The 15785-nt window shown below is 55.1% G+C and overlaps 1 protein-coding gene across 7 annotated transcripts in view; it reads left to right on the forward strand.

The window, feature by feature from the left end:
- The window catches only part of KAZN (kazrin, periplakin interacting protein), a 70268-nt gene extending 57380 nt beyond the window's left edge, over positions 1–12888 (forward strand). For 5 of the 7 annotated variants that reach the window (XM_087879422.1, XM_087879424.1, XM_087879427.1 and 2 more), the window contains 6 exons: positions 1862–1998; positions 2446–2616; positions 3317–3506; positions 4265–4395; positions 6247–6297; positions 6451–12888. In XM_087879422.1, the coding sequence (XP_087735548.1) occupies positions 1862–1998; positions 2446–2616; positions 3317–3506; positions 4265–4395; positions 6247–6297; positions 6451–6618 (848 nt within the window). In that variant the 3' untranslated portion in view covers positions 6619–12888. Of the gene's footprint in view, positions 1–1861; positions 1999–2445; positions 2617–3316; positions 3507–4264; positions 4413–6246; positions 6298–6450 lie in introns of all 7 variants that reach the window. The other 2 variants (XR_015730084.1, XM_087879423.1) reach the window with 2 other exon arrangements.
- The last annotated feature ends 2897 nt before the right edge of the window (positions 12889–15785 follow it).

Here is a 15785-nt window from a genome sequence, read left to right on the forward strand (position 1 = left end):
TCCCTGATGCAAGCCCCCCCAGCCCCCCTGTTTTCTCCAGGCTCCCCCCCTTGGATGTTGGCATTGGATGGTGCCCATTCTTTGCAGAGCGGAAGGATGGGCGAGTTGGCAGAGGTGCCCTCTGATCCTTTGCCAGTGGCTGGGGGGGAGGGGGGCTTGGGCAGACTCCAGGACCTGCATGCAAACGAGATTTTGCTCCCAGACTTTGGGATTTGGGGGAGAAGTTTTTCCCCTGGAAAAAAAAAAAGGAACCAAAATTGCCAGCCGGAGACCAAAGGCTCAAAGGGCCCCAGCAGCACTCCAAAAGGTGACCCCCCCCCTCGCAATGGCTGGAGACTGGAGGGAGCCTGGGCAGCCCAGATTCTACTAAGGGCCATCCAGCTCTGGGTGGAAGCTGGCACATCCCCACCTCCCCCGGGGATGAAATGCTGCCCACCTCCCCCCACCCCCAAGAGGCCACTGCCAACTTCCTCTCCCCTCCCTACTTCGCTGCTTGGCTTCCACAAAATGAAATGGAAGCATTTTCGCAGAGCGCCCCCCCCCCCATTTCCATGGCAACCATGGCCACATTCTCCCTTCCCTTGGGAGCCGGACAGCTTCCAGGCGGTGGATTGAAAGGACACCCCTCCCTCCTTTGTCTCAGCCCCTCTGGGGCTCTGCCACCAAGCCTTGCCCTGGGGCTGGGGGGTGGGGCTTGTTCCAAATGCCTCCTCTTCCTCCTCCTCTTGGCTGCCCTTCCTCATTAAGAAGTTTCTGCAGGGATCCCTCCCACTGCAAATAAGAAGGAAAAGCCCCTTCCCCTCCCTCTCTGGGGAGGCCCCATAGAGATGTGGGGGTGTGTGTGTGTGCTGAAGGTAAAGCTGTGTCCCTGCTCGGCCACTCCACCCACCGCACCCCCCACCCACCCCTGCTCACTCAAGACCCTGCAGACGGAGGGCAGGGGTCTCACTGGGAAGTGCTGCCTTGAAGCCATTTGTGGCCCCCACAGCTTAGAGGGGCTCAAGTGATGGTCCAGGGCTCTGCTGTGGCCGGGCAGTGCCCAGATGGGCAGGTTCAGACAGGTTCTGGAGAACCAGTAGTGGAAATTTTGAGTAGTTCGGAAAACCGGTAACTGCTGCCTCTGGCTGGCCCCAGAGTGGGGAGGGAATGGAGATTTTGCAGTATCCTTCCCTTGCCACGCCCACCAAGCCACACCCACAGAACCGGTAGTAAAAATATTTGGATTTCACTACTGCAGGTGGGGGTCCCTGTAAGGGAAGCCAGGGAGGTGTGGATGGGCCCTCTGGGCAGCAGCCCTGGGGGCAGGATGGGGCAGGGGAGGCCTGAGCTCCCCCTCCTGGTTCCTGGCAGGCAGACTGGCACAGGCGGCTGAAGCCAGGGCCCCTTCTGCCTCCCTGCCTCTTTAGGGGCCACCATGTGGACCCCAGGGCCCTCCGTGCACCCACCAGACGCTTCCTTAAGAAAAGGTCGGCCCCTTCCAGGCGACAGGGCCCTGCTGGGATCCTGGGGAGGGCCTGCCCTCTTCTGCCTGCCTGCTTAGATCCTTCCTTCCTTCCTTCCTTCCTTCCTTCCTTCCTTCCTTCCTTCCTTCCTTCCTCCCTCCCTCCCTCCCTCCCTCCCTCCCTCCCTCCCTTCCTCCCCCACCCCCACCCCTCTGAGCCACGTCCAATCCTGCCTGCTGAGCCTTGGGTTCATGTCCAAGACTTGGGCTAGGTCACCTAGCACTGAAAAGCCCCATCAAAATCAGAATTAAAACCAGGTGAAGAGAATGAAAGGGGGGGGGGCGGGGGGAGAGACATGGGTGCAGCTGAGCCATTTTATTTATCTATTATGACTAAAACTGCGTTTTTTCCTCTGGCAGCCATGAAGGCCGACCGGAAGCGCCTGAAGGGCGAGAAGAGCGACCTGGCCAGTCAGATGCAGCAGCTCTACAGCACCCTGGAGAGCCGCGAGGAGCAGCTGAGGGACTTTATCCGCAACTACGAGCAGCACCGGAAGGTTGGGGTCGGGGGGGGCAGGGAAGGGGCACACCCCATCGGGTGGGGGAAGCAATGGGGACTGGCAGGCAGGGAGACCCAGCAGGTCTTCTGAGTTGCCGGCCTACAGACTCCACAGGGCTCTTTGGCTGGGGGCTAAACCTGCTATGCCGCTCCGAGGCTTGCGGGGTCTCCCTGTAAAATTCCACCCCTGCGCCTCACTTGGGCCTCTGAGATGGTGGAGGGGCTAAATATGGGGCATTCGTTCGGGGTTGGGGGGGTCTGCCTGGCAGGAAGCTGGCCGTGGGAGGGAGCTCTGCACTGGGGAAGGCTGTGCCTCAGAGGGAGGCACCCCAAGGCCCACAGAGAAGTGCTCAATGTTTGGGGTGACCCCCCCCCCCCGCCCAGAGTGGTGCATTCAAATCTTCTAAAGCCCACTCCCCCCTCCTTGCGCCTCCCCCCCCCCCAGGAGAGCGAGGATGCGGTGAAGGCCCTGGCCAAAGAGAAAGACCTTCTGGAGCGGGAGAAGTGGGAGCTGAGGCGACAGGCCAAGGAGGCCACGGACCACGCCAGCGCCCTCCGCTCACAACTGGACCTGAAGGACAACCGCATGAAGGAGCTGGAGGCCGAGCTGGCCATGGTGAGGCCATCCCCCACCCCAGGCCCTTTTTCCTGCTGAGGCTCTCTGGATGTGGCCCAGGTGAAGCCCTCCCTCACAGAAGGGAGGCCCTTTGCCCCCCCCCCCCCCAGGGATCCTTGGAAGGGCTCCATGAGGTCATTTAATCCAGCCCTCTCGGAAGCAGTAAATGCTGCACGGAGCCCAAGGCTCTGATTTTGGTTCATGAGGGCTTTGTCTCTATGACTCTGAGAGTGCCAGTCGTGGGGGGGGGGGGGGGGGAGGGAAAGGGGGGGGGCTGATCGCTCTTGGGAAAAACAAGGCTGAACCGCACAGGATGATGGCCGAACAAATGCAGTTCGTTGCATTTGCCTTTGGCCCCAAACAGACAGAGAGAAAATCTTTGGCAAAGAGAGAATATTTGGCCTCTCCTTTCACAAACGATCTCTCGCCATCCTTAATTTTGTTTCCCAAACTGGGATTAAACCAACCGGGTTAACTTGACATGGATTTGCCAGAGCCGCTCCCCTCCAGATGTTGCCAGTCCCGAGTTGGAATCTGCCAATCCACATCTGGAGGGCCTCTTGGAAGGAATGGCAAAGCCCGGGAGAGTCTGGTGGGCTGCAGGCCTGTTTTGGGGGAGGGGGGGTGCTGTCTTCAACACTGGGCATCTCTGGCTGTTCCAGGCGGTGACACTGTCCTGCTGCCCTCTCCTCCCATGCAGGCCAAGCAGTCCTTAGCTACCCTGACCAAGGACGTTCCCAAGCGGCACTCGCTGGCCATGCCCGGCGAGACGGTGCTGAACGGCAACCAGGAGTGGGTGATGCAAGCCGACCTGCCCCTCACGGCTGCCATCCGGCAGAGCCAGCAGACACTCTACCACGCCCATCCCCAGCACACGGTGGACCGGCAAGGTGAGAGGCACCCCACCACCCACCACCCACCCCCAGGTCAGTCCCAAAACAGACCCTTTGGTGAGAAGAGGGAGGTGAAGTTAGCGAGGGCTCTCAAGTTTGACAAACACCGTCTGGGATGGAGAAAGAGGCGAGCGACTGCCCCTTTCAATCTCCCTGCCCGAAGAGGAAGAGCAGGTGCTGCCAGGCGTCACCCACAGGTGGAGACAGTCCTCGCTTAGCCACAGGTAGGACCAGCGGCTCCGTCGCTAAGCGAGGCATCGCATCATTGCAACTTGTGATTTGGACAGCCTGGGACCCTGCAGAGTAATCAGCGCTAGTTGTCAATTTATTTTTTCACCACCCTTGAACAGTTGCTAAACAGGACGGTCGTTAAGTGACACAAGCTGTAGACGGGACCCTGCAGACCGAGGGGCCATTTGGGTGCAGAAAATTGGTGTCCCCAGTTCTGCGGAAGCCGCAGTCCCAGCCCAGCCCTTAGGCCCTCGTTCCTCATCTGGTTTATTTAAAGCAAAGGCAGGTTTTCAGAAAAACAATAACACCAATAAGTGGACAGAGAGTTCCTGAAGTTTTACAGTGAATAACATGCCAAGGAAAGTACATTGTTTTTATAAGTAAGGAAACAGAATAATCCCCCACTCCCACCCCTCCGAGATTCTGAGTTTCAGTGTGAATTCCAGGCTCCGGTTCTTGGTCACAAGCAAAGCTGTGTACATCCTCTAACCCTCCCCCCCCCCCACTCCTCCCTTGCATTTCAGGGGTCCGAGTCAGCCCGTGCCACTCGCGGCAGCCTTCCATCATCTCCGATGCTTCGGCGGCCGAAGGGGACCGATCATCCACGCCGAGTGACATCAACTCGCCTCGGCACAGAACACATTCCCTCTGCAATGTAAGACGCGTCTGCAGGTCATTGGCTGTTCCTAACTCTTGTTTTTCCAGCCCATTGGGGGGGGGGGGGCTCTCTGCTGCCCTTGGCGGGCTGGGTGGGAGGTTTGGTGGGAGGCAGCTGCTTTAAAGGGACACAGAGCTAAAAAGAGGACCCCGAATCTTGCACACTCTCTTCGGAAGCAGGAGGAGGCGGGCATCAGGGGTGAAATGCTACTGGTTCAGGCAATCAGCTGGGCGACAATCAGCTGTAACGCAAGATTTATATTAACTAGAATCATCGGATTTCCTGCTTTCTAACTAACCTAAATTGCGTGGCACAGCGGATTCCCCCCCCCCCTCGCTGTTCTACTTACCTTTGCAGACTCGGAAGGCTTCAAAATGTTTGTTTTTTAGTGTTGTGCGGGCGCGTGCAAAGCGCACACTCGGTAGCAGACTCACAGAATCGGTAGCAGACTTCAGAGGATTTCACCGCTGGCGGGTGTCTGCCAACCTTTCAGCTGAAGGGACAGGGCCTCCAGCGAGTGTGCAGGGGGCGTTCGTCCCCTGGGAGCCAAGGCTCCGATTGTGTGAATTCTCTCCCCTGCAGCTGGTTTGTGCTTGGAGTGGAGGCTGGAGGTTGTCTTAGTCCAGGGGTCGGCAACCTTAAATACTCGAAGAGCCACAAAGGTCCTAATCAGAAGCCCCCCATTCAATTCTAGAGCCGACCGGAAGTCCGATTTCCCCACCACCACCACCACCATAGAGTCTCCTCCTAGCACAGTGTCCTTTTTTCTATGCCAACCAGAAGTCTGGTCCCCCCCAGCATAGAGTCTCATCCTAGCACAGCGTCCTTTTTCCTCTACCTGTCCTAACAGAAAGCCCTATCAATTGTGGAGCCAACTGGCAACAAGGAGCCACAGCAGAGGAATGAAAGAGCCACATACGGCTCCAGAGCCACAGGTTGCAGACCCTTGTCTGTTTGACGGTGCATGCTAAGTCATCCTGCCCAGTTGTGGGTGGGAACATCTGCACCCTGTCGGTGAGCAGGTTATGCCTAGGTAGTCCTCCAGGCAAAAGAGCCCAGGAGAAAGACAGGGTGAGGAAGGCAGCCTCTCTGCCTCAGGACTGACTGGCAGCGCAGTACCCGGGCCAGTTGTGCAGACAATAATGGGTCTCCCAGGAACCTCGGTGGGATTCTGACTCCACAAAGGGTGGGAGGGAGGGAGGGCGGGGGGATTTCCATCCTGCGTGCAGGTTTCACTCAGTTCCTGGCTGACTGGTGTGCCAGGGACAGTGAAGCCCAAACCCTGCACCCCTTGGCAGTCCACCCAGGCGGAGGGGCGCTGTGCCCTTCCTCCGGCTGTCCCTCCTCTCGCTGGTTTGCCACGGAAGAGAAGATGATGCTTCAGATCCTTCCTCGCTTCCATTGTGAGCAAAACTCCCGGATCTCATTCACTGAAGGAGGAAAGAGAGATGAGCTAAGATCAAAGGAAAACGGATGGGAGGCTGCCAACTGTACAGGTAGTCCTCGACTTAAGGCCGTGACAGAGCCAAGTCTTAATTTGGTTGTAAAGCAGATCATCACATGACCAACCAGATTTTACAGCCTCTTTTGCGGTGACAGGTCATAAGACGAGGAGAGCATCGGGGTTTACCCCTCTTCGTCTGCCTCTTCCCTAAAATCCAGTGTTGGGTCCGTAGGGGGGACAGGAGCCTGAACGTGTGCATGCGGGAGCCGCTCTCCTGGTGCTGCGCATGGCCTGCATGCAACATCACCCGTGTGTGTGTGTGTGTGTGTGTGTGTGTGTGTGTGTGTGTGTGATGCCATAGGTTGTACCAAAATGCCAGCTGACGTGCCACTTCTTCCTGGCAGGGAGATAGTCCTGGACCGGTACAGAAAAATCTGCACAACCCAATTGTCCAGGTAGGTTCTGGGCTCCTCACCAAGGGGGGGGACGGGCTTGAGCAAGGCTGCTCTGGGTGGCTGAAGACGGGGTGTTGAACAGGGGGGAGGGGCAGGTGCATGAACCCAGCATCCGCTCTGCTCCTCTCCCCCGCCCCCCGCTCTCCGGCACAGTCTCTAGAGGACCTGGAGGACCAGAAGCGGAAGAAGAAGAAGGAGAAGATGGGTTTCGGCTCCATCTCGCGGGTCTTCGCCCGAGGGAAGCAGCGCAAGTCCTTGGACCCCGGCGTCTTCGACGGAGCGGCCCCCGACTACTACATAGAGGAAGATGCGGACTGGTGACGGGTCGCCCCCCCTCCCGCTCCCGGTGCGTGTGTGAGTGTGTGTCGGGGGGGTGAGCCTCCAGTTGCGCCAAGGCCCCGAACCCGGCTGCTCCCGCGTGGCCCTCCTGTGACCCCTGTACATAGCCCCCCTCCCCCACACTCCTGTGTACGAACCCCTTAACTGTCGTCTGTTGAGCGATGCTGCCCGTGTTGTGTAGCCCTCCCTGGTCCTGCTGGGAGGGTTTGGTTGATTTTGTTCTTCCTCCTCCTCCTCCTCCTCCACCAGTTTTTGTTTTCTATTCTCTGTCCTTTCTTGCCCTCCCTCCCCACTTTTCTTTCTACAAAACTTGAAAAACTTGAAGGACTGATGCGCATTTGTAAATAGCCGCCACCACCATGGTGCACTTTGTGCTTTCTAAATGTCTCCTGCCCACCCCCATCCCCCAGAAGCCTCCCTTCACTTCGGGGGGGGGGAGGGGAGGGGGGCTGCCGGTGTTTTGTGGTTGCCGGGGGGGGGGGGGCGCAGGGGATGGGACGGGGCACTTTTGGCAGCCTCCCAAATTCCACACAAGCTCTGGTTGAGAAAAGACCCCTTTGCCCAGGGAGTCTCTGGCATCTTCAGCATCTGGAGGACAGCAGCCCACCCCCCATCCCCATGGCTCTGGGGCCATCCGTCCAGCTCTCTCGCCTCCGGTGCCCCCTTGGCAGTGCCCGAGAGGGAAGAGCCGCCAAGCGTGGTTTGCACCCGCCGTCTAGGGAGAGCTGTGTCCTTCCCACCTTTCCTTTCCCCGTTGAGGGGGCCATGAGGCATCCGTGGAGCTGCCTGGCGATGCTGGGGCTGCCAGCCTCCTGGGGGGCTACCTTTCATTCTCCCCCCAAACTGAGGGAATGTGTTCCCTCTGAACACATTCCCATTTTCCACCCCCTCCCTGGCTCCTATTTTCCATCATTCTGACGTTCCTTTCCCTATTTCAGGCTTTTGGGGAAAAAGAGCTCTTGGGGCTTTCTTCATGGCCGGAGGGCAGAGCCGGTCGGACTCTTGGCGTCCACTTTTGGGCTCTCTGTGCTACACAAACTGCCCCTTATGCCAGTCCAGGTGCAGCTCTTGCGCACACCTGGGAAGGGGGCAGCCTAGAACTAAGGAGAGATTTCATGACAGAACGATTAATCAATGGAATGGCTTCCCTCCAGAATTTGGACGCTTTTAAGAAGAGATTGGACAATCATTTTTGTCTGAAATGGCTTAGGGTCGCCTGCTCAACCAGGAGGGTTGGACTAGATGACCTCCAAGGTCCCTTCCAACTCTGTTATTCTGTTAGTAAAGGAGGTGAAGCTCCTGGGGTCAACACAGAGCCTGAACTGATGTGGGTGGGTGGGACAAGGCGGGGCAGGAAGTTCCCATTTGGGCCTGGCTGCTTTGCGGGGCCTCAGTGCCAAATTCCCTCTGTGTGTGTATGTGTGTGTGTGTTTGTGTGTGAAGAGAGCGATCCAGAGGGTCCACCTTCCTTTGAAAGTCTGAATGTATTTTCTAATCCTTTGGCTCGTGGCAAACCCAGGGCTTTTTCTCAGGAGGGGGAGAGAAGAGAAGCGTCTGTGGGGGGGAGGGGAATGGGGGGGGGCTCCTGCACCCATTCAGAGCCAGCTTGGGGGAGGGGGTGCTGGGGCTCTGCACGTCCTTTGGAGCAGGCATGGCAGCTTCCCATCCAGAAGATCCCAGGGAAACCTCCGTGGCTTTTTTGGACAGGGAAGGGGCAAAAATCCCACATGTGGATGGGACACTGAAGGCCAGCAGACACACAGGTTCACACACACACACACACATACAGTACACAACAGCATCTCCCATCACTTCCACCGCGTCCCACTGTACCGCTTTAGGGCGTGCGATGTTAGCAGGGCGTAAGAAGGAGGAAGCTGAAGAAATTAAAGGCTTTATGAAAGAGGAGAGATTAGGCTGTTTTAAAGGCCCCCAGGAGGGGACAGAAAAACAGGCTTTACTTGCCCAGCTCAATGCGGGAAGAATGTGAAACTAGAGGAGCCTTTTCAGGCAGGTGTTTGGAAAAGGAAGAAGGGATCAAAGGTGTGCAAGGACACAACTCTCCTAGTGCTGGGCAAACACACACACACACACACACACACACACACACACAGGGTGGCCACAAACATTTGCCCCTGGAAAGTGGCTGAACCCCTTCAGGCCAAAATGTGGGGTGACTGCTGTGGCTCCTTCTCTTCCTGGTCTCTCTCTCTCTCTTTCTCTCTCTTTCTCTCTCTCTCTCTCTTTCTTTCTCGTTTTTTTTGATGCATACTCATTTTAATTCCTTAATCCTTTTTTGTTCATTTTCCTTCCTTCCCCATTGTTTAATTTTAATTTATTTGCACAATACAGAAGATGTATTCTAACTAAATTATTACATAAATATTGGAATTTATATTTTTCCACATCGGGTGGGGATTTTGTGAATGGGTGGGGGGGTGGTAAGTTTGGTGTTTTTTTGTTTTTTTGTTTTTTTGCTTTGTTGTGCACATGATGGCTCCAGAGAGCAAATCGTAGGGTGGCTTCTGTGCCGGGAGAACAATTCCGATTTGATCGTATTTCCCTCTTCTCCCCCCCCCACCTCCCATCTCCCTCTCCCCCAACCCTGTGAAAAAGGTGCCTCCGGATTTGCTAAGCACCGCCCCCCCTTTGAGAGACGGAGGGAGCTGTTGATGCTGCCACAGGGGGACCCAGTGCAGCTTTAGCAAACTCCAAGCGCCAGCCCTGGCAGGGAGGCAGGCACTGGCCTGGGCAAAGTAGGGGTTGCGGGATCCCCTGGCCTTGGCTCCCCTCTGTCTCTCACCTCTAGCCTGGCCCAAGACCACCCCGCCATCGACCCCTCAGTCCCTTTAACTTGCCCATTGTCCAGGCTAAGGAGAGACCACCTGCCACGGGACTGGATGCTTGGGGGAGGATCCGGTCCTGCCCTCGTTTCAAAGTCCCAGCACGGAAGGCAGGTTGCGGCTCTAAGCAGGCAGGCAGACACACACACACACACACACACACACACACACACACACAAGCTTTGCTGTTTCTTGCAAGCTGGGCTTCAGAGCCAGCCTGTGCCACCGGCAACAGCCAGATTCGGTGGCACCATGTTTGCTGTTTTTTAAAATGATGGGCATCTTCTTTACGAGCCTTAAGGAAGATTCGGGGGCTTGCCTCTACCCGGCCCCTTTCCCAAAAGTGACGGAGAGGCTCTTGGTCAGCATCAGCTCTTAGAAGAGGAAGAGTCTTCCCTTTCCTCCGGCGGGTGGGTGCTGCCAAAACCCTGCCGTGGCTGTGAGAAAGGTCAAAGGTCCAACCTGGCCAAGCCTAACCCTAACCCTTTTGCTCTCCTCCATGGGGGAGATGGGCCCCCCTCATTCTGGAGAGAAGCATCGACTGGATTGATGGGAGGGCCACCTTGGTGCCCTTCCAAGACCAGTGGCCTCTCTCCCGCAGCTCCTGCTACCCCTGGCAACCTCCTTGGCAACCTCCTCCCATCACTCAAGTCGCCCAGGAAAAACAGCTTTTCCCACAAGGCTTGTTGCGCTGAGCCTGCCACAGCAGGTGGGTGGAAACCTCTCCCCAGTGCTTCAGCCCTTCAGATCAGGGGAGGAGTTCAGAAGCCTCCCCCTCCTCACCTCAAGCCTTTTAAGCCTGACCCAGGCCTGGAAGGAAGGGCACTTGTCCCCAGCTGGCAATCAGGATCTCAGGGTACCAAATTTCCCCCAGGGATGCCTTGTGGCCCAGAGATTCCCCCAAGTTTGCTGCTGGCAGAAACAGTTGTGGGTTGTTCTGACCTAGGCCCAAGTAGTTATTACCAGACACAATCAGTCCTAAACAAATGTATGTTATTAGAACAGCTGAGAATTACTTCATTCTCAGCTTAGTCCAAATTAATTCCAAAACAAATTCTTCATAAACAGTCCTTCGGCCTTATCACAAACCTTTGTCTTCTTTGGCAGCCTGCCAAAGGCTTTTCTTGGCAAAACCCCATGAAGTTAAGAAGCAACCTTGCTTTCCTACCAAGGTCCCAAGAACTGTTGCTGCTCTTTTAAGCCTTCTGGGAGGGGCCAATCATCTCCTGGCCTTACTCCTGAGTCGTCCTTGCTGCTCTTGCCTTCTGGCAGCTCTTTGCATGCCTGCACTAGGAACAGGTTCCTCCTGTTCCTCTGCCTCTCTGCTGTCTGCCTCTGGAGGCTCCTGAGTCCGCGCATCGCTCCCAGATGGCCCTGGCCCCATCTCTGCCTCCGATGCAGAGCCCTCGTCCGGGCCTTCCCCTGACTCCAGGACTGGCCCATGGTCCTCCCCAGCCTCCTCACTGTCCGACTCCGCTGCCAGCTCCGCAGGCTGCTGGCGGACCACAACATGGGTGGGCTCGAGGGGCTGGGGCATCTCACTTCAAGCCACTGGGCAGGTTCTTGGCCAGCAGGGACACTGATTTGGGGGCAACTCTCTTCCCCCCGGCACCAGCATTCAGCCTTGCGCACTCAACGTCACAGCCTCATGTGTGGAGCCATTTTCAGGTAAATGCCAAAATGGTTCCTTCAGGAGACCAGATGTTGCCCCCCCCCCACGCCCCCGCAAGGTGATGCAAGGAATGAAGTTCCCGTTGGGGATAAGAGCTTGCAAGCCATTTGCCTGTCCCTGACGAAGGCAAAGGAGAAAGGCAGACAAAGAGGGGCCTTTGGAGAGAGCTAAATGGGGGACCCCAGTGCAAGATCCCGATGGCCCAGTTAGAGACAGACGGTCATGGAGGAAACCCCTCTCCAGGAGCCAGGAGCCCAAAGCTGCTTGATGGCCCATCGTCCAATACGGGGGGGGGGGGGGGTCCTGCAATTTGGAATTTTCCCCAGGAGGAAGAATTGAAGTTGGGGGGGGGGTCTCTCTGTGAGTCTCCAGGCACACTAATCCGGACCTTGGCCAGGCTCCACTTACAAAGCAACGTTTCTGGACTGGGAAAGGGCCCCAAACATGTCCACCCACATCTGGTGGGGTGTCAGAAGTTGGATTTTGGACGAGTTGCTAGATGCCTGTTGGATTCTGTCTCCTTGTTTGAGCTGAAAAGGAGTTCAAACCGGAAGAAATGGGTGCAAAGGCCTCTTGAACCCGGATCCCATGATGTGACATCAACTTTCATCCTGGGAGTCGTGGGGTGAGCTTAATTCCTGCCTCGGTGGCACCTTCGCTCCAACTCCTTCGAGCTGAGCAGGTGGGCCACAACCCTCACCTGCCTGGGTTTTTCTGTCTGGAGCCAGTTTCAGGAAAAGGGCTTGGATCTACTGGTGGTGTTTCCCCCCCCCCCTTGAAATTAGATTAGGAAGCAACACACACACACCCCCTTCCATGAAAAGGAATTTCCATTCTGCTCTTTCCACCATGACTTTGCTTCCCAGGCTCAGTGGCTCTTCAGCAATTCTGGCTTGCTGTTAAATAAGCAAACCAGCAGGGGCCAATTTCAGCCCCCTGCCTTCTCTCTCTCCCCCCCCCCATTTTTCTTTTGGCCATGCTTCCCCCCCCCTTCTCCTTTTCTGCACAGCTGCTGCATCGTTTTTGGAAGACAGACCTTGGCTGTGTTTTTTCTGGCCCTTCAAGGCTTCCTTTGCAGATCTGGTAGCCCTCCGGACAGGCTGTTTGGAAAAGGAGGGGGTCCCGTGTGGGCCGTATAAATCCGATGATTAGCACCCTGAGGTGAGAGGAAGCCTGGCCCAGGTAGGTTGCAACACCTGATAGGGCAAGGTTAAGCTTAAGCATCCCCCAAGGGAGACCTCAACCATTTAAGGGGGTGGGCAGGATTCGACCCTCCCTGCACTGCCCAGGGGTCCCTTCCAGGGAGCACTTGCACCAAAGGGCTGGGCCACTTGCTCCCTTCCCCCTCCCCCTCCTCCTATCCCTATACCCCCCCCCCTTTTAATTGGAAATAAAATTGGAGGCACCTAAAGCTCCAGGAATGCATTTCTAAGTCATTCTCCTTTCAGTTTTCCATCTTTCTTTTTCTTTCTTTATTTCTTTCTTTTTTGCTAAACTAGGAAATAATTATTTTAAAATAAAGGAAACAAAACTAAGAAGGTGATTTATTTAAAAGAACTACCATTTTAAAACAAATAGCTTACGAATTATGGGTAACATTAGATTTAACGTTGTCTCCTTCCTCCCCTCCCCCTTACTCGTGTGTCAGGGGAGAAACAATTCCTTCAAGGCATGGATGCAAATATAAAAATATAAAAAAAAAAGAATACACAAGTAAATAAAGCTTATTTTAAAGTATGCTTTGCTATACGTTTTGATGACCGCTGTTTGCTCAAATGTTGGGGGTCTCTCGCACAGAAGCAGCAATCTGAACAACGGCGGCTGGAGAGGAACCCCCAGGGAAGGGGGCTGCGGACCTTCACCTCTGCTCCTGACCCCCAACCCCATCCGCCCCCTGGGTTTCTCAGAGGGCAGATTCTCTGCAGTTGCTGATCCGACAGTCCTGTAAACCCCTCACTAATGAGTCTCTGTCAGTATTACATAAATGCCTACGTCTTTGTTGAAGATGTTTTGCTTCTCATCCGAGAAGCTTCTTCAGTTTGGTTCAGTTCTTTAGAGCTGAAGAGGCTTCTTGAATGAGAAGCAAAACGTCTTCAAGGACATTTCATTGCTTTTTAGAAAAGCACCTTTGGGATCTGCATAGACATTTGGAGCATCTTGTGGCGACATCTAGTGGCTTGAAGAAGTATTGAGCCAAAGAGCAGGCCAGAAAAGCTGCAAGAAAAGTTAGGGCCGCTCCCTCCCTCAGCCCGGCCCTCCTCCCAGGGTTGTTGTCAGGGAGAAGATGGGCATATGTACATTCCCTTGAGTGCTATGTAATAAAGGGTGAAAATAATAATAATAATAATATATTGTTTCCAATCCTAGCTCAAAAATTCTGAGAAGCTGGGAAAAAAATATAAAAAGCATCTTAAGTTGCTGGGCATCTTCTCTTTTAACAGAAATCTTTTTTGCAGGGTAAGAAAATAGAGAAGCTGTTAAACAGATTTGGCACAATGTTAGAGCAAGCTGAGCTGAAGCCCCATCGCCTGGGGGGCACCAAAAAGGGCCCGTTCCCTCCAGCAGACGCTGCCTCAGGTGGTCCCTTCAGGGTGCCCACCCTAAAAACTGTCTGCTGGAAGCTAGAAATGATGGGCGGGGCTCCACCTTTGCCTCGGGGAGTGGAGTGGGGCTGATGGCACTGAGCAGATGGCTCAGGTGGGGGATATGGCGGCTCCTGTGTTTGTACACAGAGACCGGTTTAATAGGTGTGCCAGTGCCACATCCCAGCCTGTAGTCAAGGAAACCTCGGTAGATGGGAGTTAGTGCAAGCAAGGAACCAGGAGCTGACTGCCTGCCTCGGGCAGAGATCCACACGGCTTGGGAGAAAGGCCGGACGCAGCCCTTTCCTTCCCTGACCGATGGAAGGCCAGCCCAAAGTTTTGCCCTGGGGTGCCCCTGCCCTCCCCAGCCTTTGAAGGAGCTTTTGAGACCGGGTTGTGCTAGCCACGCGCAGGGGGCTCCGTCATCATCGGCACACCTCCGTCTGGTTTAGTTTTGCTTTTATAGTTTTGAAGTTTTAATTAACGGTTTTAGGTAGTGATAGTTTTGCACTCATCTCTTTATGGATACAGGTAGTCCTCCAGTTATGACCATAGCAGAGCCTGCCCATGCAGACGTAACCTGTGGCAGACGGAAAGAAAATGCCACAGTTAAAGGCAAAGCCATGAGATGGCGCTATGGGTTGGTTTTACTGAAAACCGGAAAGAAAATGCCTTTGATGTAGATTGGGCTCACTTAACCGCAGGACAGTGCAAATAGCCGTAATTGTGATCCAGTTGCTGAGCGCACAACATGCAGTTACAGGACTGTAAGGGGGGGGGGGGGGGGCGTGACAACTGAAACTTCAAATCTGAGTCAGGCATTCCCCGCAAGTCGTTCTATTGAAACTTCACTAAGAGGTCAAGTCAAGGACTATCTGTGCACAGGTCAGCAGCAACGTCCGTGAAATTGGCAGTCATATAAACATGCTAAATAAGTGAAGGCGTAAATAAATGCCCCAGAAGGCAGCTAAAACCAGAGTTCCGTCTCTGAGCTCAGGACAGAGTCGGGGTCTCCAGTAACAGGAGCAAGCTTCCTTAAAAGAAAGTGGAGTTGGGGGTCAGACTAGATGAACTCTGTACCCCTCCAATTCTAAAAGCTGCGAACTCTCAAGATTTCAGGGCCACAGACCAGCATAAACGTGGAGCAACAGTGAAGAGAATCGGAAAAGGAGCCGAAGAGGAGAGCGAGCTCTTACAAAAGGAGCCTGGCAGGAAAAGATGAAGGCAGAAAAAGAGGAGGCCAGCCTGGCTGAATAAAAGCGTCAGGAGATCTCTGCCACAAAAGGAGGTGAAGAAAAGGTGAAGTTAGGAAGTTAGGAAGGGGCTGGGGAAGGATGCCCTCCATCCCCCTGGTTTTCTTCCGTACCTCCAAAAGAGGAGAACAAGGCTGTTGAGAGCCAAATAAGAACAGAGCTCTTTTGTTTGGGTTTTGTACAGAGTGTGTGTGTTCTGTGTGTGAGTCTTGAGCTTGTGTTTCAGTTCAGTTGGGAGAGGCCCAGCTGAGCATCCAGAGGAAGAAAGCAGCCCAAGTGGCTCCCTCGGAGGAGTTCAGCCACACAGCCTGGCATGCCATACAGCAGCCCCTCCCCCACCCGACTCCCCCTCCCCATGTCCAGGTAGGCAGAAGTTTGTGGGAGACTCCTGGACCGTTAGCTTAATAAAGCACGTTTTAGAAAAGAAATGTTTTTTTGAGCACGCGCACCAAGGGGGAAAAAAAAAATCTCCGTTTCATACTAAGGTCTCCCCTGTCTGTCATCCCACACAGAAATTGCACAAAACCCAAGCGGTTTATTTGGCTTTCTTATTGCGCAAACCCCTCCCTCGAAGACGGCGAATAAAACCATGGTTCCAGCAGATTCAACCCTAAGGCTCAGCACTGGTGGGCAGCCGCTGCATGAACCACCCCCACCCTCCGGGCCCAAAAGCCTCCGAGGACCCGGGTGGGCTTTGCCTGAGGAATCGGGGCCGGTCGGCAGCCCGAAAAGCGCCCCCGCCCAGCGCTTCGGTCCTTCGGGCAGTCGACCCGGACCGGCCACAGCGAGGGATCTGGAG

Source organism: Pantherophis guttatus, chromosome 15 (genome assembly GCF_059756535.1).
Source record: "Pantherophis guttatus breed Tessera chromosome 15, ASM5975653v1, whole genome shotgun sequence".
Classification (NCBI taxonomy): Eukaryota; Metazoa; Chordata; class Lepidosauria; order Squamata; family Colubridae; genus Pantherophis; species Pantherophis guttatus.